This window comes from Struthio camelus, chromosome 21, assembly GCF_040807025.1.
Source record: "Struthio camelus isolate bStrCam1 chromosome 21, bStrCam1.hap1, whole genome shotgun sequence".
In the NCBI taxonomy this organism is placed as follows: Eukaryota; Metazoa; Chordata; class Aves; order Struthioniformes; family Struthionidae; genus Struthio; species Struthio camelus.
In genome coordinates, this window is record NC_090962.1 from 12718323 (window position 1) to 12739698 (window position 21376).

Consider the following 21376-nt stretch of genomic DNA (forward strand, 5'->3'; position numbering starts at 1 on the left):
GCCCTGGGGTGGAATGGGGTTGAAACCTCCCTCTCCAAGGCCCTGGGGGGGTGGGATGGGGGCTGAACCCCCCACTCAAAGGCCCTGAGGGAGTGGGATGGGATTGAAACCCCCCCTCAAAGACCCTGGGGGGTGGGAAGGGGGTGAACCCCCTCCCCAAAGGCCCTGGGGTGGAATGGGGTTGAAACCTCCCTCTCCAAGGCCCTGGGGGGGTGGGATGGGGGCTGAACCCCCCCCCAAAGACCCTGGGGGGTGGGATGGGGGCTGAAGCCCCCCTCCAAGGCCCTGGGAGGTGGATGGGGCTGAACCCCCCCCCAAAGACCTTGGGGGGGTGGGATGGGGCTGAACCCCTCTCCAAGGACCCTGGGAGGTGGGATGGGGCTGAACCCCCCCTTTAAAGGCTCTGGGGGGTGGGATGGGGCTGAACCCCCTCCCCAAAGGCCCTGGGGGTGGGATGGGGCTGAACCCCCCCCTCCAAGGCCCTGGGGGGTGGGATGGGGGCTGAACCCCCCCTCCAAGGCCCTGGTGGTGGGATGGGGCTGAACCCCCCCTCCAAGGCCCTGGGGGGTGGGATGGGGGCTGAACCCCCCCTCCAAGGCCCTGGGGGGTGGGATGGGGCTGAACCCCCCCTCCAAGGCCCTGGGGGTGGGATGGGGCTGAACCCCGCTCCAAAGGCCCTGGGGGGTGGGATGGGGGCTGAACCCCCCTCCAAGGCCCTGGGGGGTGGGATGGGGGCTGAACCCCCCCTCCCAAAGGCCCTGGGGGCGGGATGGGGTTGAAACCTCCCTCTCCAAGGCCCTGGGGGGGTGGGATGGGGGCTGAATCTCCCTCCAAGGCCCTGGGGGGGTGGGATGGGGGCTGAACCACCCCCAAAGACCCTGGGGGTGGGATGGGGCTGAACCCCCCCTAAAGACCCTGGGGGTGGGATGGGGCTGAACCCCCCCCGGGGGGGGGGCGCTGAGCTTGGCGCCGACACGGCCCCCCCCCCCCCCGCCCCCCGCAACACACCCCTCCCTGGAGGACCGCCCCGCCCGGCCAGAGAGGCAGCTCCTCCCCGCCATCCTCTATGGTTACCATCGAGCCCGCGGCCAGAGCGCCGCGGCGGCGGCATCGACGTCATCACGGGTGCGCCGGCGCGGCCGTTGCCGCGGCAACGAGCGGGGCCGGGCGGCCATGGAGGGCGGGCGGCCGTCGGCGGTGCAGGCCGCGCTGCTGGCCGCCGGCGCCGCCCTCACGGCCCTGCTCTACTCGACCTACCGGCACAAGGCCCGCGCCGCCCGCCGCCTCCAGGTGCCCGGGGGAAGGGAAGGGAGGGGGAGGAGAAGGGGGCGGCCGGGGGAGGCCCCCGCGGCCTGAGCCGCGTCGTCTGTGTGCGCAGGGCGCCCGGAGGCTGCGGCTGGACGGGGAGCTGCGCGCCGCCCTGCGGGAGGCGCCGGGCCGCTGCCTGCCCTACGCCGTCGTCCAGGGTACCGGCACCCCCCCCCCCACCCCACCCCCCGCTCAACCCGCCCCCCCCAAGGGGGGGGAGCGCGTCGAAACACCCCTTTGGGGGGTTATTTTGGCTTGTTTGTTTGTGTGTTTGTTTTCTCTTCCCCCCCCCCCCCAACCCCTCTGGCAGGTGCCGTGCGGTCGGCGAAGGAGACGCTGAGCAGCCAGTTCGTGGAGGGCTGCCGAGGCGTCGTGCAGCGCCTGACGCTGCAGGAGCACAAGATGGTGTGGAACCGCACCACCCACCTCTGGTAAACGGCCTCGCTTCGCCTCGCCTCGCCCCGGCGGGGAGGGGATGGGGAAAAAGACGCCCCCCCCCCCCCGGTGCCCCCCTCCTCCTGCCGCCTTCACTGCGGAGGAGACGAGGAAGCAGCTCTCGGGCAGCGCCTGAAGCCCCGACAGCCGAACCCCTCCCGCGGCTGCTTTCGGCGCCCTTCCTTAGCCCTTGCGCGTTAGCGTGTCCGCCTGCCCACAAAACCTCCGCGCCCCCCCCCCCCGAAGAGGTGGTCTGCCAGGTTGAGTAGCAGCTCCCCAAGTCGACTTACGTAGCGGCTAACGTGCCGTGCTCGGCTCTGGATTCTGCCCGCCCTTCCTTTACGTGCTGGCGGACGTGGGGATTGGAAGTAAACAGCTCGGTGGCTCGTTAAGCAGACGTAAATCATGTCCCACCAGCCTCTTCCTGGGCCGCCGCATGGTTTTGAATCAATAAAGTTGGGGTTTTTGCTCATGTTGCTGTAAAATCAGCCCTTGTGTGTACATGGAGACGAGTTCTCTTCTGTAGGACCCTTCCTTTCCAACATCTGCGCTCGGAAATCGGTGTACGAGTTGGTTACCGTCCTCATTTATATCCTTTTTATGGGGTGGGAAAGTCATACAGCTGAGTGCCAGCCATCCGTGGGAGAGCCTTGCACGTTGACATGACTTCAGACGTTGGCAAATTGACGGAGGGGCTAGACGGAGAGTCCGGAGTACAACGCGACCGCGTTATAGCTGCTGAAACGGAGCGTGTTTTGCTGTTTTCAGAGCTGTGTCCTCTCAGAGTTTATATAGGGACTGTAGGAAATGAGCGCTGTTGCTCCAAGCGCTCAGGCAGAGCGCTTGTCAGCCGCTCTACGTTACTGCTGCTGAGCGCTGGTCGCAGTGTAACGTTTCCCCGGCAAAACGGGGCCTTAGTAAAAGTCTGAATTCGGATGACAGACGCTTGTGCTAGCGTCGTACCTGACCGCGGAAGCGGGAGCAGCCTTGTCGAAGGCAGTTGTTGACGCTAGAGCATCGGCGCGCTCTCCGAGCCTAAACAAAGCCCCAGCTAATCGGATTACATTTATTAAACTTGCCCGTGTGACACGCGGCGCTGCTCGCCGCACAGTGGTTTGTCGGAGCCGGGAACGCATCTGGGAGATTAGATGGAATTAGATATGCCTGAGCGCTACCCTCAGGACGGCGGACGTCCTTTTTACCTTACCAGGGAGGTTGCAAATGCGTGGAGATAAGAGAAGAGGGCCTAGCGCAGAGCCGGATAACCCCAGGGAGAGAAACCACTCCGGCATCGTTCTTGGCTAGATGAATTCCAGTTAGGGCAGGCGACAGTGCGGGTGCGAGCGATCCCCGAGCAAAGCAAATCCCCTGATCTAAGCAAATTCGAGACAGGCTGCTGGTGCGGCACCGAATCCTGCTGCAAGTTCCTGGAGCTGCAGCAGTATCGCGTGCCGGTGGGCAGGCGGGGCCAGCAGGCAGCTTGTTTGTTTCCTTGCAGTAGTTGTAGCTCCTTTTTTTCCCCCACCTAACTCGAAGAGGGATGGGTGTTGCTCTTACCCTGCAGACCGTACTGCGTTTCCCTACTGCACTTCATCTGGGGGAAGCGCTAGCGCAAAACTCCTCCTTATGCTTGCGTTTGTTGTAGTCGGTAATCCCTCCTTCCCCAGGAACGACTGTGAGAAGATCATTCACCAGAGGACCAACACGACTCCCTTTGACCTGGTGCCTCCCGAGGACGGGGCCGACGTGAGCGTGAGGGTGATGAAACCCCTGGAGGCCGCCGAGCTCAGCCTGGAGACGGTGTACGAGAAGTTCCACCCCTCCGTCCAGTCCTTCACCGATGTCATCGGCCACTACATCAGCGGCGAGCGTCCCAAAGGCATTCAGGAAACGGAACAGATGCTGAAGGTGGGAACCACGCTGACGGGGGTGGGAGAGCTGGTGCTGGACAACAACACGATCAAACTGCAGCCCCCGAAGCAGGGAATGCAGTACTATCTCAGCAGCATGGATTTCGACGCCTTGCTGCAGAAGCAAGAATCCAACGTCAGACTCTGGAAAATCCTGACAATCATTTTTGGCTTCGCTACTTGCGCCACTCTCTTCTTCCTCCTGAGAAAGCAATACCGGCACCATCGAGAGAAGCAGCGCCTCAAGCAAATGCAAGATGAATTCAGGCAAGCCCAGGAACGACTAACGCGCGAAGTGAACACGGAGGGCGGGGAGGCTCTCAAAAACGCTTGCGTCGTCTGTTTGACCAACACCAAGTCTTGCGTCTTTCTGGAGTGTGGCCACGTTTGCTCTTGCAACGAATGCTACCAAGCTCTTCCAGAGCCCAAAAAGTGCCCCATTTGCAGGCAGGCAATCTCTAGGGTGGTTCCCTTGTACAACAGTTAAATTTCTGTGGCCGGGGAGCTTTTTTGCATCGAGGTCCCCTGTCTTCAGGGCTTTTTCTTCAAGTCCTGCTTTGGCCAGCCTGTCTCACTGTTTGGGCAGTTTCTTTTGATGGGAATGAAATGTAACTGGGGAAGCCCGAGAGGGCTAAGGTGCTTTAATTGGGGTGCAAAGCCATGTCTTAAAAGGATTAGGTCCAGCTGATATAAGTGCGTAAGGCTTATATGACGGTCCAAAGGTTTTAAGGATGATCTGAGTGAGCAGTTCTCAGAAACGGCGCCTACGTTAAGTTAGTAAACGAGCGCTCTTCTTAGTTTCCCTGTAGTTTCCGGCTGTCGGGTTTGTCAAAGTTGAACTCTCCTCGTTTGTTTGCGTTTTGGCTTACTGAGCCTGCAGTCCCTGCACGTGTGGGATCACCCCGATTTGTTTCCCCGTGAGCAAAATACCTGGGTTACAAAAAGCCCAGTGAAAAGCAGTATCTTTCCTACTCAGAGGCTGCAGGATTTAGGCGACACTGCCATCTAGCTCCTAGGACTTTCATTTAGCAGGATGGCCTTTAAAAGAGCTTTTATAGGGTTTTGCGTGACCACAAATGTTTTGGGGGAAAATCCGTGGTTAATTCAAGCAGGGAGCAGAATTTCCATTGTCTCTTCCTCGGTCTCTTACTAATATCGCAAAAAAGCCGTTTTTTTTTTTTTTTTTCCTTTAAACTTCCCCCTACAGCGTTGAAAATCAATTTCAGTCCAAAAAAATAAATCAAAATCAATCTTGCTGTAAGATGAGAATCGGGACACGAAAAATGCTGCAGTCGGTTTCTGCGTCTAGGCTTGAGCCAGGATATAAAATGCTCCGGTAGTATGAAAAGCATGTTTGTCTTGGGTTATTAAATCTAAATGACCCCGAAGGTGGCAACAGGAGCGAGACGAGCCATTTCCCCATCTCCCAGCCTACTTGTATTTTTAAAGTTTGGCCCCATTCCTTGTTTTAGCGAGGGAGACTGTCCTAGCTGCTGTCCGGAGCAGGAGCTCAGGGCTTGCCCGGAGCCCTCGTAGGCAGCGGCGTAGCGCTGCTGCGCGGGGCTGGGCACATCTGCGATGGGTGAACAGCTTGGCCGGGCAGCGTCCCGGTACTGGACACGAGATTAGAGTTTGGGAATTTTTTTTTTTTCCTTTTGATGTCTTTTGAAATTTGCCAGTCTGCTGCTTCTCTTTGTTCTTCCCGGGTTTTACAAGCCGCGCTAAGCTATCGAGTGCTGAAGGAACGTCAGTCACCTTCTCTTGCCGCCGGCCGCGATCTGTGTGACAGAGGGGAACTGTATCCCCGCGTGCTGAATCCAGCGTAACCCGAGTCCTTATGGATACTGCTGTCCTCCTTTTTGTGCTGTAGATGGTGCAAAATAAACCTCCACGTGGAAAAGGAGAACGCCCTTCTCCGACTTGCCTGGGTTTTTTTCTTTTTTTGGTAAATCACAGGCCATAGCTGTACCCAAGAGTATTAACAAACCCACAGTGACGCTTCGGTTGACAGTCGCTGTGGAGGACACCGACTTTCCACTTAGGGAAACACAAGGTTGGGGGAGGTTTCTCCCGCTCCTCTTTTAGGAGCCTGAAGCAGGAACAACAGAAAACGTGCGGTGCTGAAGCACCCCTCTGGATCGGGGGAAGACTCCCGTTTTCCATCCATAAGGGATAGCGGGGAAGGGATAGCGGCTCAGCGACTGCTCGAGGCTCCGGCGTCACCAACCGCCCCCGTCCGCAGGACTGTGCTTTGTTCCCGGGGAGGTTGTGAACCTTTTTGTCCCTCTCGGACGCACCTGCTCGCGCCCTCGCAGCTCCCAGAGGTGTCGGCTGCCGCACGTCCCCGCGTTTCCTTGTTAAACGTTAACTAGTGCGGCCCTGACGCCGCTTTGCTCAGTGGCGTCCGCAGTCACGGCAGTGGCAGGACGAGCTGGGGCGGCTCCAGCAAACTCACACCCGGCTGTCGTTTAAATTGGGGGTAATTGGGGTCCGGCATCTCGGGCCGTGGATGGCAGCGGGCGCCCACTGCCGCGCAGCAGGCTCCTGCGCTCGCCGCTGGCTCCAGCAGTGACGGGAGAAAACACAAACCCGGCTCGCTGCTTTCCTTCAGGGGAGGCCGCGCTCCCCCATCGAGGTCTCTCTGCAGCCCCCTCCCCTTTCCTTCACCCCCTCCTGCTCCTTGCACCCCGTTTCTCTGCAGGGCTGTTTTAAAGCTTCTTCAAGTTCAGTCTCCTCACTTTGCCCTTTGCATGATTGGGGTTTTTTTTTTATGGCACCGTAATAAAAAAAGCCATTTTGTCCATAGTGCAAAGTGCTCTTTGGGAAAAGCAAAGCAAGAAATGTCCCCGGGCTCACCCCGGAGGCTTAGGCCTGCCTGCAGCTCACAAGCAGTTTTGGCACCTGAGCCCTGCGGGGCAGCGAGCCGGGGGCTTTACGGCAGCAAACAGCAGGATCTGCCCCGAGCTCTCTGCGGGGGCGGGATTCGGAGACGGCGTTTGGGCAACCTAAAAACACGAATGGGCCCCGGGGGTTGCTTCTCCCGCAGCGGCACCTTTCTGCCTCTCCTTTTCCTCCGTCCTGCCGCTCCTTTTTTCCCTGCTCTGGGAGGACGGGACCTAGGACGAGGCGCTATAACCGCGCGAGGCGGGACAGGCGGCGGCGGCGGCGCGCGCTGGCCGCGAAGCTTCCCGCGCCCCGTTCCCGCGCCCCGTTCCCGCGCCGCCTTGGGAATAGAGCAGGTGGAGAAACTCCCTTTCCAGAGGCAGGATACGTTATCCCACGCTGCGGTCAACCACAGGCGGCTTTTTCTCCCCGGCTGCCTGATCCGTTACTGCTGATTTCTCCCCGCGCCGTGCGCTTTTCCCGGGCGGGGGCCTTGCTATCAGGCAAAGTTTCAAACGCCGCTCCTGGCGAGCTGGGTTTTGCCCGTTACGTCGCGTTTGCCAGCTTTTCCCTGCGCTATCTCGGGCGCAGACACAACCTTATGTAAGCGAATGACAGCTCGGGGGTGTGCGTGCGGCGGCGGGGGGCGAGAGGGAGGGAGGGAGGTTTCCACATGACTCTGGGAGCGGAGGATTTCGGCAAAAACCCGAGCGACGGGGTGAGACCAGTAAAACCGCAAGGAGCAGCGGCGCGGGCCGAGGAGCGGGGCCGGCGAGCCGGGGCCCCGGCGCACCGTCCCGCACCTGCCCCCCGGCGCGCTCGGGCCCGAAACACGCCGGCTTCTCGCCCCCGCCGCTGCCAGCGTGAGGCGGGCGCTTTATTAAGAAAGCGATTTGCAGAGCCGCGCGCGCGGCAGCCTTGTGCAAACTGGGTTTTTGTGCAAGGGATGCTCGAGGGATGCGAAGGGCTGCAGAAGGGACGCGCAGGGGATGTGCAAGGGGCGCCCGAGGAGGGTGACAGGTCCATCCCCACCCATGGCCCTGGTGGAAACCCGGCTGGATTTTGGGGGGGGGGGTCAGCTCTGCCCTTGCAGCAGTTTCCTGATGTAAGACTCAGTAAAGTGGCCCCGACGCCCTGCGCTCCCTTCAGGGCTCGCCACGAGCGCTAAGAAAATATTCCTCCCGGGGTTAAAAACCTGCGGCGGCAGCGACGAGGCGGCTGCAGAGCGGCCGGGGTGGACTTTGGCCCCGGGCGGAGGCTCCGGGGCAGGGAGGCCGCGGCAGACGCCGGGGTTGGGGGGCCAGGTGGGGCCTGGGCTCCCGGGGGGGGGATGTGGGGCTCCTGGAGGGGATATGGGGCTCCTGGGGTGGGGGGTATGTGGGGCTCCGGAGAGGGATGTGGGGCAGCTCGGGGCTCCCGGAGGGGGGATGTGGGGCAGCCTGGGAGGGGATGTGGGGCTTTCGGAGGGGGGGGATGTGGGGCAGCCTGGGGCTTTGGGAGGGGATATGAGGCTCCCGGGGGGATGTGGAGCTCCGGGAAGGGGGGAGATGTGGGGCAGCCTGGGAGGGGATATGGGGCTCCAGGGGGAAGCGGGGCAGCCCGGGGGGGGAATGCGGGGCTCCCGGGGCTCTGGAGGGGACATGGGGCTCCCGGGGGGGATGTGGGGCTCCGGGAGGAGGATGTGGGGCTCCGGGGGGGGGATGTGGGGCTCCGGGAGGAGGATGTGGGGCTCCGGGGGGGGGATGTGGGGCTCTGGGGGGGGATGCGGGGCTCCGGGAGGAGGATGCGGGGCTCCGGGGGGATGTGGGGCTTCGGGGGGATGTGGGGCTTCGGGGGGGGGGGCAGATGCGGGGCTCCTGGGGCTTTGGGAGGGGATATGGGGCTCCGGGAGGATGCAGGGCTCCAGGAGGAGGATGTGGGGCTCCTAGGGCTCCTGGGGGGATGTGGGGCTCTGGGGGGATGTGGGGCTTCGGGGGGGGCAGATGTGGGGCTCCCGGGGCTCTGGGAGGGGACATGGGGCTCCCGGGGGGAATGTGGGACTCCGGGAGGAGGATGTGAGGCTCCGGGGGGGGGATGTGGGGCTCGGGGGGGGGGGCAGATGCGGGGCTCCCGGGGCTCTGAGAGGGGATGTGGGGCTCCAGGGGGGGGGGGCAGATGTGGGGCAGCCCAGAGCTCCGGGAGGAGGATGTGGGGCTCCGGGGGGGGGATGCGGGGCTCCGGGGGGGGGATGCGAGGGGATGCGGGGCTCCGGGGGGGGGGATGCGGGGCTCCGGGAGGAGGATGTGGGGCTCCGGGGGGGGGGATGCGGGGCTCCGGGGGGGGGATGCGAGGGGATGCGGGGCTCCGGGGGGGGGATGCGGGGCTCCGGGAGGAGGATGTGGGGCTCCGGGGGGGGGGGCAGATGTGGGGCAGCCCAGAGCTCCGGGAGGAGGATGTGGGGCTCCGGGGGGGGGGGATGCGGGGCTCCGGGGGGGGGGATGCGGGGGGATGCGGGGCTCCGGGGGGGGGGGCAGATGCGGGGCAGCCCGGAGCCCCGGGGGGAGCCGCCGGGGAGGAGCCCGGCCGCGCAGCGGGCTGACGTCGCGGCCGCCGGGCTGCCCGCCGCCCGCCTTCCTCCCGCAGCCCTGCTGCTGCTGCTGCTCCTCCTCCTCCTCCTCCTCCTGCCGCTCCTCCGCCCCCCGCGCTAGGTATCCCCGGCCGCGGCCGCCCCTCGGCAGCCGGCGCCGGGCCGGGGAGGCGGCAGCAGCGCTCGGAGCCGGCGGCGGCGATGTGAGCGGCGGCTCCGCGCTCGGCTCCGCTCGGCTGCGCTCGGCTCCGCGCCCGCCGGGGGCCGCGGGCCCCGCGCCCGGCGAGGCTGTCGGGGGGCGGCGGTGCCGGCTCCCCCCCCCCCGCCGCCGCCGCCGCCGCCGCCATGTCGCAGGTGCTGCCCTACGGCGAGGACAAGCTGGGCGGCTTCGCGGCGGGCGGCGCGGTGGGGCAGCTGCCCTTCACCTGCCGCCTCCAGGACGGCGGCGGCTTCTTCGCCGGCGGCCAGGCCAAGCGGCCGCCCAAGCTCGGCCAGATCGGCCGCAGCAAGCGAGGTGAGCGCCGGCTGCCGGCCCCTCCCGGCCGCGGGGACCGGGGCTTTTGCGGGGCGCTGGGCACCCTCCCGCCGCACCGGGCACCGGGGATTTTTTGGGTTTTTGTTTTGTTTTTTTTTCCCCCGCGACAACCGGGCATTTCCCGGGTGGTAGGATCCCCGGGCACCGGGGCTTTTTCCGGGACAACCGGGTATTTTTCCCGGGACAACCGGGCATTTCCCGGCTGTAGGGCTCCGGGCATCGGGTATTTTCCCGGGACAACCGGGCATTTCCCGGGTGTAGGGCTCCGGGGACCGGATATTTCCCGGGACAACCGGGTATTTTTCCTGGACAACCGGGCATTTCCCGGCTGTAGGGCTCCGGGCATCGGGTATTTTTTGCGGGACAACCGGGCATTTCCCGGGTGTAGGACCGCGGGGACCGGGTATTTTTTCCGGGACAACCGGGCATTTCCCGGGTGTAGGACTCCGGGGACCGGGTATTTTCCCGGGACAACCGGGCATTTCCCGGATGTAGGACCGCTGGGACCGGGTATTTTTTCCGGGACAACCGGGCATTTCCCGGGTGTAGGACTCCGGGGACCGGGTATTTTTCCGGGACAACCGGGCATTTCCCGGGTGTAGGACTCCGGGGACCGGGTATTTTTCCGGGACAACCGGGCATTTTCCCGGATGTAGGACCGCGGGCACCGGGTATTTTCCAGGGCTCCGGGCACCCTCCCGGGGCACCGGGTATTTTCCGGGGCTCCGGGCACTTCCTAGGCTGTAGGACCCCGGGGACCGGGCACCTCGCCAAGGCACCGGGTATTTTCCGGGGCAGCGGGCGTTTCCCAGGGTGCAGGACCGCGGGCACCGGGTATTTTCCCGGGACAACCGGGCATTTCCCGGGCGAGCGGGTATTTGCCGGGGCAAGAGGCCGCGGTGTCCCCGGGGTGCCCTTGGCCGCCGCCGTTGGTTCACCGCTGCGTTTCTCCGCTTTCCAGTGGTTATCGAAGACGACAGAATTGACGATGTGCTGAAAAACCTCTCGGAAAAGCCCCCCCCCGGGGTCTAGAGCCTCCCCGGGGACCCCCGGATGCAGCCGGCGGGTAGGTTGGGGGGGGCGATGGCACTGGGTATGGGCAAAAAGGGAAAAAAAAAAAAGAAAAAGAAAAAAATACGAAAAATAAATAATAATTTAAAAAAAACCGGACACGAACCCGCCGGGCCAGCACTTTGAGCCGGCCGCTCGCCGGCAAACGGCGGCGCCGATCGGCCAAGCGCGTCCGGACGTCGAGCCGGGAGACGCGGGAGGAGCAAGACGGTTTCGGCGCCGGGCGGCATCCCAAAGCGGGGAACAAGGGAAAAAACGAAAAAAAAATTGGAAAAATAATTTACACCACCCGCCACAGAAACCTGCCCTGGACCCGACCGGCGGCAGCGCGAGCGCGCCGGCTCCGCGCGGCGTCCGGCCTGCTCGCGGCGTCTCGGCTCCGGGCGACGCACGTCGGGGCGTGAAGGGCCTCGAAGCGGCGGCGGCGGCGGCGGCGTCTGGTCGCCGTTGGGCCTCGGGGCACCGTGTTTACATTAGTTCATCTTGCAAAAATGATGCCGTGCCCTTGGCTGTAACACGCTGCGGGGTTTCCGTATGGCTGTTGTTATTTTTTAACGTTGATGTCTTTGGATGTTGGGAAAAATGGTATGGGGGAAAAAATATATCTCTATCTCTATATATATATATATATATATTTCATTTTAGTCACATTTTGAGGTTATCGATGGCGTGTGTGCAAAACGAAACTTTTATAAAGGAATGAACTGTAGCAAGAATTACGGTTTTCTTTTTGACGGCTTGTGTTTCTCCGTCGCTGTGAGCAAACGGCTCGGGTTCGCGCGACCGCAGAGTTTATATGTACGGCTTTTCCTACCGACCGTGCAGTCCGCGGGGTGGGTATACGCCGTTTGCGGGGGGGGGTTGTTGTTGTTGCTTTCCTTACCTTGTGGCAGTTTATTCTCCTGAAGCGACTGTATTAAAAAGAAGGGGGGGGCGAGGACGCCAACGCTCTGCTGCGCCCCGCGCCGGGTGCTGCCCGCCGGCGGCCTCGGGTCAGCGCTGCCGGCGGCCTCGGGACATCGCCGCGACCCCTCGGGGAGGGCGGGATTTTTTCTTTGACTTCTCTTTTCTAATTTTTTTTTTTTTAAATATTTTGCATGAAGTGCAGGGGGGGGGGGGACAAACCCAAGCGCAGCCGGCGCCGGCGGCTCTCGCGTGAGCCACCCGCTCGGCGTTGCTCCCTGCGCGCCTCGCGGCAAGCGGCGGGCTGCGGGTTGGTTCTTTCTTTTTTTTCCCCCCCCCTTTCCTTTCTTTTCGCCTTTTCTGAAATATTGTGTCTGTTGCACTTTGATCCACTACACAGGGCTATTTCTGCAATGTGCAAATAAAAAAAAAAAAAAAAGAGACGTGAAACGCGAAGGAAAAAGAAGTGTTTTCCCGCGGGATTGGGGGCGGCAGGCGCCCGGAGGGAGGGCTGGGGCGGATGAACCACTGCGGCTGGGGAAAATACCCGAACCGCCGGGTATATACCCTCGCTGCTCCCTTCAGCTGCCGAAAGGCCGGAGCCGGGGGGGGGAGGGGGCGGGGGCTGAAGACAAAACCGCTGATAAATTATAAAGTGAGCTTTTATCCCCGGGCTCCAGCGAGCTAAATAAATCATGGGGGGGGGGGGCTAATAAATAATAAACAATGCAATAAATGCAATAACAACTAGATAATAAAATCAATAAAATGAACCCCACTGGGCACCCCAAAAGCCCGCTTGGTGCCCCCCCAACCCCGGTTCGGCACCTCGACCTCTCCCAACTCGTTAATAAACGATGGCGGCGGCGAAAGGCGAGCGCTGCGGCGGCCCGGGAAGCTGAGCCGGCCGCCGCGCGGCTCCCGGCCCCCTTCTGCTCCGGTTACCGGCGCGACGCCCGCGCCGGAGCAGAGGGGCCTGGAGCGGCTGCAGCCGGGAAACCTCCTTTCCCGGCGCTTCGGGCATCGCCCGAGAGGCCCAAACTCCCGGCGGACCCTCGCCGGGGCAAAAACTGCAAAAAAAAAGAAAAAGAAAAAAAAAAAAAGGTTTTTTCGGGCGGCAAATAACAGCCACTTTTTACAAAAAGAAAAGGGGGGGACGGGGTTGGGGGGGGGGGGGGGCGTGGGATTTCGCACCTTCCGCCAGGAGGCGGCTAGTCACGGCGCCGGGTCGGCGCCGGCGCTATTCCCAGCCGCTGAGTCAACCCGGCGGGCGCCGGCGGCCGGCGGGGGCCGCGCGGGGGCCCCTCGCCTGCCTCCCGCTTTCCCATTTCGGCACCGAGCCGGCGGGCTGACTCAGAGGCACGCGGCGCACCCCCCCCCCCCCCCAATTCCCGCGTTGACCCTGGGGGAAAAAAACAAAATAATTAAAAAAAAAAAAACCCTGAAAATATTTTAATACATTTTAGGGGAGCAGAGCAGGAAGCGCTTTAGGATTTTTTTTTTCCCATCGGCTCCAACGAACGCGCCGGCAGGGAGGTGACGTAGGGGGTGAGGAGGGGCTGCCGCCAGGCCGGGTGTAGCCAGGTGGGTGCTGGATAGAGCTAGGTGCTGGGTCCAGCGGCGTGCAAGGTCTTGCCACGTGCAAGGTCTGGTGGCGTGCAAGGGCTTGCTGCCTGCAAGGTCTTTTGACATGCAGAAGATCTTGCCGCATGCAAGGTCTAGTGCCACAGGAGGTCTTGCCACACGCGCGCTCTTGCCACTTGCAAGGTCTAGTGGCGTGCAAGGCCTTGACGCATGCACGGTCAAGCCATGTACAAGGTCGTCTTGTTCGTGAGGTCTTACCACGTGCAAGCTCTTGCCCGCGTGCAAGGTCTAGTGGCACGGAGGGTCTTGCCGTGTGCAGGTCTAGCAGCATGGAAGGGCTCGACACATGCAAGCTCTTGCCACGTGCAACATCTACTGGCATGGAGGGTCTAGCCACATGCAAGGTCTCGCCCGCGTGCAAGGATAAACCGTGCTCTGGGTTTAACCACAGGCTGGGTCTAACTGTGCGCAGGGTTTAGCCTGCCGCGATCCTCCTGGTTCAGCTCGTTCTGAGTTTCGCCGCCCGGTGTGAAGCGCCGTCCCCGTAAGACGGGTGAACGAAACGCAGCAGACGAGCAGCCCCTTGCGCGCCCGATGCGGGCAGCGCCGCCAGCCTGCCCGGTTTCCATAGCGACGGTTTCAGCCCCAAATCGGCTGCGGGTGCCGGGGAAGGCGGAGGAGAGGTGGAGGGGGTGAGCGGGGCCAGGCAGCGCAGGGGAAGGCGCTGCAAAGCAGTCGCGGACGCTCCCTGGCTGCAGCGTTGCATCCCAGGCTGCAGCACTACCTCCCTGCAGCATCACTTACCAGCCTGCAGCACCGCATCCCGGCTGGGCACGCGGATGCCGCCAGGTTGCAGCATCACATCCCAGCTGGGTGCGTGGATGCTCCCGGGTTGCAGCGTCGCATCCCGGCTGGGTGCGTGGATGCTCCCGGGTTGCAGCGTCGCATCCCGGCTGGGGGTGTGGATGCTCCCGGGTTGCAGCATCGCATCCCGGCTGGGTGCGTGGATGCTCCCGGGTTGCAGCATCGCATCCTGGCTGGGGGTGTGGATGCTCCCGGGTTGCAGCATCGCATCCCGGCTGGGTGCGTGGATGCTCCCGGGTTGCAGCATCGCATCCCAGCTGGGTGTGTGGATGCTCCCGGGTTGCAGCATTGTGAAGAACGGAGTATGGGCTGCGGAAACCCCCACTCATACCTTTTGCAGGCTGTCTGCCGGCACCAGAGCCAGGGACCCGCTTTCAGCCCCTCTGGCCCCCTTTCGGGCAGGGGGACCAGCCAGGCCGCACGTGCCTGCCTGCGTGTTCCTTGCTCTCCTGTCTCGTGCACGGCAGCTGCAAACCCTCCCTTGGCTCAAAGCTGCTTGTATTTCTCCCCAGTTTTCCCTTTCTGCTCCTTATGTGAGTATTTATGCAGAAATAGAAGCCATCTTCCCCGGAATCGCTCGCTTAACCATCGCCAGGCTGGATCGAGGGGTCGCCGCCACGTTCCCGCGGCCCCTGGGGGAGCCAGCCAAGCCAGCCAAGCCAGCGCCTGGCCCAAACCTTCGGCGGCTCGGTCCCAGCTCGGGCCATGGGTGAACCGTGTGCCACAGCAGGCCTTTTTTTTCCAGGAAAAAAAGCCCTTAATAACATAGGTGGCAACGGAGCTGGGAAAGAGTTGGGGGGTCCCGAAGACGGAGCATCCCTCTGAGCCAATTGCAAGGCCCTGGAAAACGATCCCAGTCCGAACTTTTACCCGGTGGCAAGGGCCTGGGCGCTCCCTCCCGGCCCCCCAAAATAAATCTTCATCCCGGGGCTGTCAATCCTCTCAAGAGCTGCTCCCGGCCCGGCCTCGAGCCTTGCATAACGGCCGCGTGACTTCGCCGCGCCGCCCCACGCGCTATTTCGGGAGCGCCCGAGCCCACGGCGACGAGCCCGAGGGCTGCCCGCCGTCGCCCTCCCGCCACCACCGCCTTCGCCAGCGAAAAGCGGCCGGCACCGATCCCCTTCCCCCCCCACCCCAAATTGCCGTGTTTTACCACCGTAAATATAGCAGGGAGGGGGGCAAAGCCGGGAGGGGGGCTTTCAAAAAGCTCGCCAGCAGCGGGTTGGCGGCAGGACGGGGGCAGAGGCGCGATCCGCGCCGGGAGCGCTGCCGGCACATTTCCAGCCCTTGCGGCAGGCGATCTGTGTGTGTGCGCGCGCGTGGGGGGGAAACGACTCTTTTCAAGCTCTTTTTTAAGCTCTCCTGTCCTCCCCCTCTCCCGCGGGTTTCATAACCCTGCGGAGCGAGCAAAAGGCTCCGCCGCCGTGCACCGTGCAAGGTAAGTACCTCCGAGCCACGCTGGGACGGGATCGTCTCCGGCGGAGCCGAGCGCCTTCCCCGCCGGCGAAGCATCTCTCTTGCCCAGCGCGGCGGCTGGCTGCAAATATTTATTTACCTGGCGGAAAGGGGGTTGTTTATTAAGCCATGGCCGAGAACTGTATCCAAACTGATTTCGCTTAACATGACACTCGCGAGCACCCTAGGAGTTGCCGTTCCTGCGCTCCGGCCCCGTCTGACGACAGGTTAGGCAGCCGAAAGGCACCTCGGCTGCGGCAGGGAGCAAGGGGGATGAGGGGATTGGGAAGGGAAAAGCGCCTGGAGAAGGCAGCCGGGGGCTGTTTTCCACCCGCGGGGCTTTGCGGGAGAATTTGGGAAGGGGAATAAGGTTGGAAACCAATTACTCACGTGACCATCCTGGGAGCCGGGGCCTTTCTTGCTGGCCCCATCTAAAAATATGCAACTGTCTGGCCTGAGAGGGGTCCGGACATGGCCACCGAAACCGGGGCATCAGAGCAAGTCTTTGCTTGCTAGGAGCAAAAATCAGAGCTTTTACCTAGTGCTTCGGGCTGGAAAAACGCTTGGCAAACGGCACCATGGAGACAGCTGCTTTATTAATACCTGCACTAACAACACGATAATTAAGGGGCTGCGAAGGAAGGTGCGGGATGGAGGCGGGAGAACGTCGGCATCCTTCAGCCGGCCCCGTTTTGGTTGTCGGCTAACGGCGCGGGGAAGCTGGGGGGGGCCGGGCACCGAGGGGCAACAGGGTAAACCGCCAACTGCTAGAGACGGAGAAGGGTTTCTCCTCTCTGCTTCCGCCCCACAAGATTTCAAAACGGTTCGTTAAAACCCGCATTTGTCCCTTCTCACGGTGCTGTGCTAAATGCAATCCCCCGGGAAGGTTGAAGATGCCTTCCCCTCTGAAAGCCAGTCCTGAATTCAAACACAAAGTCAGTTTTCTTTTTTTCCCCCCCTCCGTTTTTGGATAAACCACACAATGTCCCAGCCAGCTCGGGCGATGCCGGGGGAGAGGCTGGGCCCAGCTCCGGGACACCCACACCAAACCAAAGCACTCAGGAAGGGCAGTGAAGCAGGCTTGGATTTACTGGGATAACAACACTTGTGCAACAGAGGACACGACCGCTCTGAGGAAGCCAACCCGTGCCGTCTCGCCCGGAGGCGTCCCCGACATCACGGGGAGGCGACAGCGAGAGCAGAGCACCCGCGGGCCGCTCTGCGTCCCGGATGCCCGATTCCCTCCCGTCCGCCCTACCTGGACACGCGCGCACAGACAAAACCGAAAGCTGCTGCGAGACGGCGAGGCTGCTGTAGAGCCAGGCGAGCGAGCCGAAGGTCTCCGGCGAGCAGCAGGGCTCCGCGGGCGCCGCCTGCAAAAGGGAGACGGTCAGAGCTCGCTCATCGCGCGGGGAAAAAGCTTTCACCTAAGGGCTGTCCCCGGCTGGAGGGCTGAGATTCGCGGGGCCGAGCCCCAAGGCTCTGCAGGAAACGCGCGGCGGGGTTTCGCTCACGGGCGAAAACGTTGCCGCCAGGCACACACGGCTTCACCCCGGGGCCGCCCGGCGGGCGGTGGGGGCAAAGCCTTGCGAGAGGCGCTGCGCCGCCGCCCCGGGTGGCCAACGCTTGGGTTGATGCCCCAGGGACGGGGCTGTTTCCTCACTGTGGTTTCTGATGCTTTTTTGGAACAAGAATTGGGCTGGAACGGGGACTCGCTGCCTCCGCCAGCGCCGAGGCACGCATCTCCACCGAATCCGAAAGCCTCCAGCGGAGGAGAGTATCTTGCAGCTTATTCCCTGGCTAAAAACAAGCTTTGAGGTTCCTCATCTCGACCAGCTCCGGTCAGGAAAAGCGAAAGATGTTGTGCAAAGCAAATTCCTGCTCGCTGCGGTTTGCTGGGTGACAGAGGGGACACTTTTCCCCACGGGAAGGTTTCAAAGAAGAGAGGCTTTGTTGCAGAAGGAACCACCCTTCTGCACATTTCTACACTTTCCCACTGTTCCCCAACTCTCTCCAGCTGGACAGCTTTCATCTCTTATGCTCACGCTCCCCTTTCTCACCCACCCTTCCCCAGCAGAGGAGCCAAACTCGTGTGCCTGTACATCAGCAATTGCACTTTCTTTGATTTTTCTAAGCCCCCGGATAAAACGAGTTGAAGTCCAAACAAAACGAGGGCCTTCTTCCATAAGAAGATCAAAGATTAAAAATAAAAAAAAAAAACTGGAAGGCGTATTTCCCACTGGGGAGAGCTAGCAATGAGTGAGCGTTGGGTTGAAAAACCTTCCCCTCCACCCGCCCCATCTCCTCCTCTCCTACCCAGCCTGACGCCGGCACGGCCGATGCCCTGCGCACGCGGTGTCCCCGTGCTGCTCCCATCACTGTGAGCCCTAGGACTGGCTCCGAGGGCTAAATCCAGCCTTCGCTGTGTTTTAGTACCCTCAGTCTGCTACGAATTACAGAGGATATCGCAGAAGCTCACGACAATTTCCTGCCGATGCACGTCGGCGGGCTGCGCTGGAGACGGCGGGACGGGCTAAGCGACTTTGCTGAGTACCGGCGTGCCGGGATTAAAGCTGCCTGTCGCAGAGAATAACCGACTCGGAAGGAGCCGAGAAGCCCACGAAGGGCCTGTCAATACGGTCGGCGGCCGGTCACCTCTTCGCTCTGCGCAGAGCGAGCGCGGGAAGCGGAGACGGCGCCCATCGGCGCAGCCGCCGAGCCTCACGGCAGCGTCGAGAGGAGGACGAGAGCAGCAGCGGTGCGAGGAGGGCTCTGGGACGCTCTCGAGACGCACGGCTCCGGATGAAGGAGCCGAGCTCTCCCCGTCTCTTCCGTTCAAGAGGGCTGCGGCAGGGACAGGCCCGTCCTCGGCTCGCAGCGGGCGCCCTGGCTGCGTGGTAAAGAGGGGGAAGGCAGCCAGCCTGCCAGCCAAGAGCGAGCTTTAGAGAGTCAGGCCCCTAGGGGGAGAAAACAGTCAGAAAACCTAAAAAGAACAAGTGTCCGAGCTGTTGGATTCAAAGGCGGGTCCCTGCGGTTCAGATCCAACAGGTCAGCACAGGGGAGACTCCCGTGTGTAGAAGGAAGGATGCAGCATTTTGGCAGGAGATAAAAATCCCCCGTTTCTCTACCGTAGGGCATCTCTGCTCCGTTAGGCTTCGAGTGCAAGGGGGGGCTGGTTCCCTTCGCCTGTCCCTGCTCAGCCGGCAAAGCTCCTAAGGCACACTGTCCGCTGCAAAGGGTCTGCGAGGGCTCCTGGAAACCCGAGCTGGGGATGTCAGAGGGGCTGAGGCAGCTCAGCACCACCTGGAATTGCAACGGGGGTTTGGTCGCAGCTTCTGGCTGTCCGGTGCTTCACTGGGCTCGAGAGAAGGTGGCATGTCCCTCCCTCCCAGCCAGGACAAGAGGGTTGCTCTTTAGACGGTCACTCCCAGCCTGGATTTCCTTTGACCCACAAGATAAGCAAGTTGTGCAACAAGCAATGCGGGTTCACCTTTGCAAAGAACATCAGAGATGGACAGCAGGAGCCAGGCAGGAGCTTTGGGAGAGTAGTGACTCATGGCTGGAAATAGCCGGCAGGGGGGACCGTGGTGGAGGCTTGACGGTGATTCAGGGCTGGGGACGGGCAGCCAAGCAAGGATGGGCCAAGCTGAGCAGTCACTGTGGAGATCTGGTCTGGGAACAGGGCTGGTAACCAGAAGAAACCAGGATCAAAGGGAGCTGCTGTACCTGGAGGTGCTGCTCCGATTAAAAAATAAAGAGCATCCTACTGTGGCAAGTACCAGCAGGTAGACTCCCTCCTGGGGCAAAATACCAATCGTTAAGCGCAGGATTTTGCCTGGGCTGCTTCCGTTTGCCAATCAGCTCAAGGGCTTATTCCAATAAACGCACTGTCCCTGCAGCAGAGGAAATGAGCTCCTTGAACATGTTTCCTTAAGGATGGGTCCCTGTTCCTGCGCCCTCAGAGAGCCGTCCAAGCCTCTTTCCTCATCCACTCTCTCCTCTCTTTACATGCTGTTTGGGTTGTAGCACAGCAGGTTGAACTCCAGGTTTTCGTCCCAGTGCCTGAGCAAGACAAACAGCTGCTGGGCTGCAGCCTTCACCGTAGCCAGGCTGTATCCCTCCGGGAAGTCCTGCTCGCTCAGCCACAGGCTGGCCTTGGCGGCCACCAGCTCCCACTCGATGAAGTAGGAAGCGGAGCTGTTCTCCAGCCAGGCCAGGGCTACAGCCGTGGCCCACAGCATCCCCTCCGGCTCCGTCTGCTGCTGCAGCTCGATGTCGAAGAGCAGTGCCTGGATCGCAGAGCCGTCCACCTCAGAGTCGCTGTCAGCCTGCGCCTTGGCGGCTGCGGGCACGCTCTCCGGGGAGGAGAAGCGGCGGATGGTGATAGCCGGCGGGGAGAGTTCGTTCTCGGCTTTGAGGGCTTTGGAGATGCTTTCCACAGCGCTACCTGAGAAGTGGCGAAGGCGACCTGCATCTTCTGTGCGGCTGCCAGGTCCGTCGGGCACCGAGCCCGGAGCAGGATCTCTGTCAGAGGGACTCTGCCCAAGCGTGCCGTCGGGAACCAGGAGCTGCTGGCCGTACGTAAGGCTCTTGTGCTCCCCGGAGGGGCTGGTCTTCTTGGCGCTGCAGGAGCTCGAGGGGCTGAGCGCCAGGCGGTGGCAAGCAAAAGGAGATGTCCACTTCAGCTTCTCCATGGGGATGTTGACTGCTTCGCAGAAGGCCGAGTTCATGAGGAAGGCACCGCAGGCCAGCTGCAGAGACACCTGTATGGAGCGACAGGCACAGAGAAGCTCTGAGATGCCAACCTCTTCTGGGAAATTCAGGAAAAGGGGATGCGTCTCTCCTTAGGACCTGGCCGGGACTTATCAGGTGGCACTGCCAGGTAACAGGAAACCTTGGTGCTTCAGCATATAGCACAAACACCAGCACTAGGAAGACCTCCTTGCCCGCTCATTGCCTTTGCTCTCAGGGATGGCTGGAGCCCTTCTCCATCTCTGAGCAGGCTTGTCAGGCCATGTCAGACACATGGCTGCCAGAAGAAAGTAAGAGGCAGCCCTGGACAATCCAGGATGATCCTTCAGGTCTCTGCTCTCCTGCAGTGACCATACAGCTCCGGCAAGACTCAGGGGCCTTGACCAGTTGCTTACCAGGGGAAGGTAGTCTATGTTCTCGTTGTCAGTCTCAGAGTTGGGTTCATTCACTCTGTTTGGAGATTTACTCATGAAACCTTTGGCAGCTCGGGTCAGCAGTCTGGTTCTGTTGAGCGTCAGCCTGCAGGAGGATGAAAAGGCGGTTGTTGCCTACGTGCCCCTCCTGATGCCTGTCCTCTCCTCTGAGGAACTGTCCCAGGTCCTCAGCAACTGGCATCACACTCGGCCTGGGAGCGACACAGCTCTCAGAGCCCGGCTGGGCTGCTACCCTGCACCCGGGGCTGTCCCTCCTCTCCCTCTCGCTTGTGTTTGTGTCACACCTACTGAGGTGCAAGACTGGGCTGCTGCCTCAGGACCCGCAGGGCTGCTAACATCAGAGAAGGTCAAGCTGGTCCATACCTTGCAGTGAAGAGGCTCTCGAGGGATTTCTGGGAATGAGCAGGCGAAGCAGACAGGCTCTGTAACGGCACTGGAAGAAACACAAACGCAAGGGAAAAAAATGAACGAAACCTCCAGTGTAACAGGAGAGCGAATATCAGAGTTCAGGGAACAAAGCTTATGCACTGGGATGTGGGGTGCCTTGTTTTGCTGCTAAAATACACCAAGCCTTTGACCAAATCCTTCTTCTCCCTTTGCCTCATTTTCCTTCCATGAGGAATTGCATAATGATGTTCCTGCATACCTCAAAAATGAGCCTGGGGAGGTTTATACT

At 61.6% G+C, this 21376-nt stretch overlaps 3 protein-coding genes across 8 annotated transcripts in view; 2 read left to right on the forward strand and 1 right to left on the reverse strand.

Moving 5' to 3' along the window:
- Nucleotides 1-915: 915 nt before the first annotated feature.
- MUL1 (mitochondrial E3 ubiquitin protein ligase 1) lies at nucleotides 916-5572 on the forward strand. 2 transcript variants are annotated; one of them, XM_068916404.1, is made up of 4 exons: nucleotides 1072-1290; nucleotides 1379-1466; nucleotides 1619-1739; nucleotides 3411-5572. In XM_068916404.1, the coding sequence occupies exons 1-4, from the start codon at nucleotides 1174-1176 to the stop codon at nucleotides 4138-4140; spliced, it is 1056 nt and encodes a 351-aa protein (XP_068772505.1). In that variant the 5' UTR covers nucleotides 1072-1173; the 3' UTR covers nucleotides 4141-5572. The 2 variants fall into 2 exon arrangements, with proteins under 2 accessions (XP_068772504.1, XP_068772505.1); XM_068916403.1 differs by lacking the exon at nucleotides 1379-1466 and having other exon boundaries at nucleotides 916-1290.
- A 3840-nt stretch (nucleotides 5573-9412) lies between these two features.
- Nucleotides 9413-11461, forward strand: CAMK2N1 (calcium/calmodulin dependent protein kinase II inhibitor 1). The gene is made up of 2 exons (XM_068916149.1): nucleotides 9413-9616; nucleotides 10599-11461. The coding sequence occupies exons 1-2, from the start codon at nucleotides 9448-9450 to the stop codon at nucleotides 10667-10669; spliced, it is 240 nt and encodes a 79-aa protein (XP_068772250.1). The 5' UTR covers nucleotides 9413-9447; the 3' UTR covers nucleotides 10670-11461.
- A 4629-nt stretch (nucleotides 11462-16090) lies between these two features.
- VWA5B1 (von Willebrand factor A domain containing 5B1) overlaps nucleotides 16091-21376 on the reverse strand; it is a 36494-nt gene continuing 31208 nt past the window's right edge. For 4 of the 5 annotated variants that reach the window (XR_011135810.1, XR_011135809.1, XR_011135808.1 and 1 more), the window contains 4 exons: nucleotides 21064-21133; nucleotides 20662-20785; nucleotides 17831-20277; nucleotides 16091-16887 (listed from right to left, as the gene is read on the reverse strand). Coding sequence is in view for 1 of the 5 variants with exons in the window: in XM_068916134.1 (XP_068772235.1) it covers nucleotides 19519-20277; nucleotides 20662-20785; nucleotides 21064-21133 (953 nt within the window). In the remaining 4 variants the exon portion in view is untranslated. Of the gene's footprint in view, nucleotides 20278-20661; nucleotides 20786-21063; nucleotides 21134-21376 lie in introns of all 5 variants that reach the window. The other variant, XM_068916134.1, reaches the window with a different exon arrangement.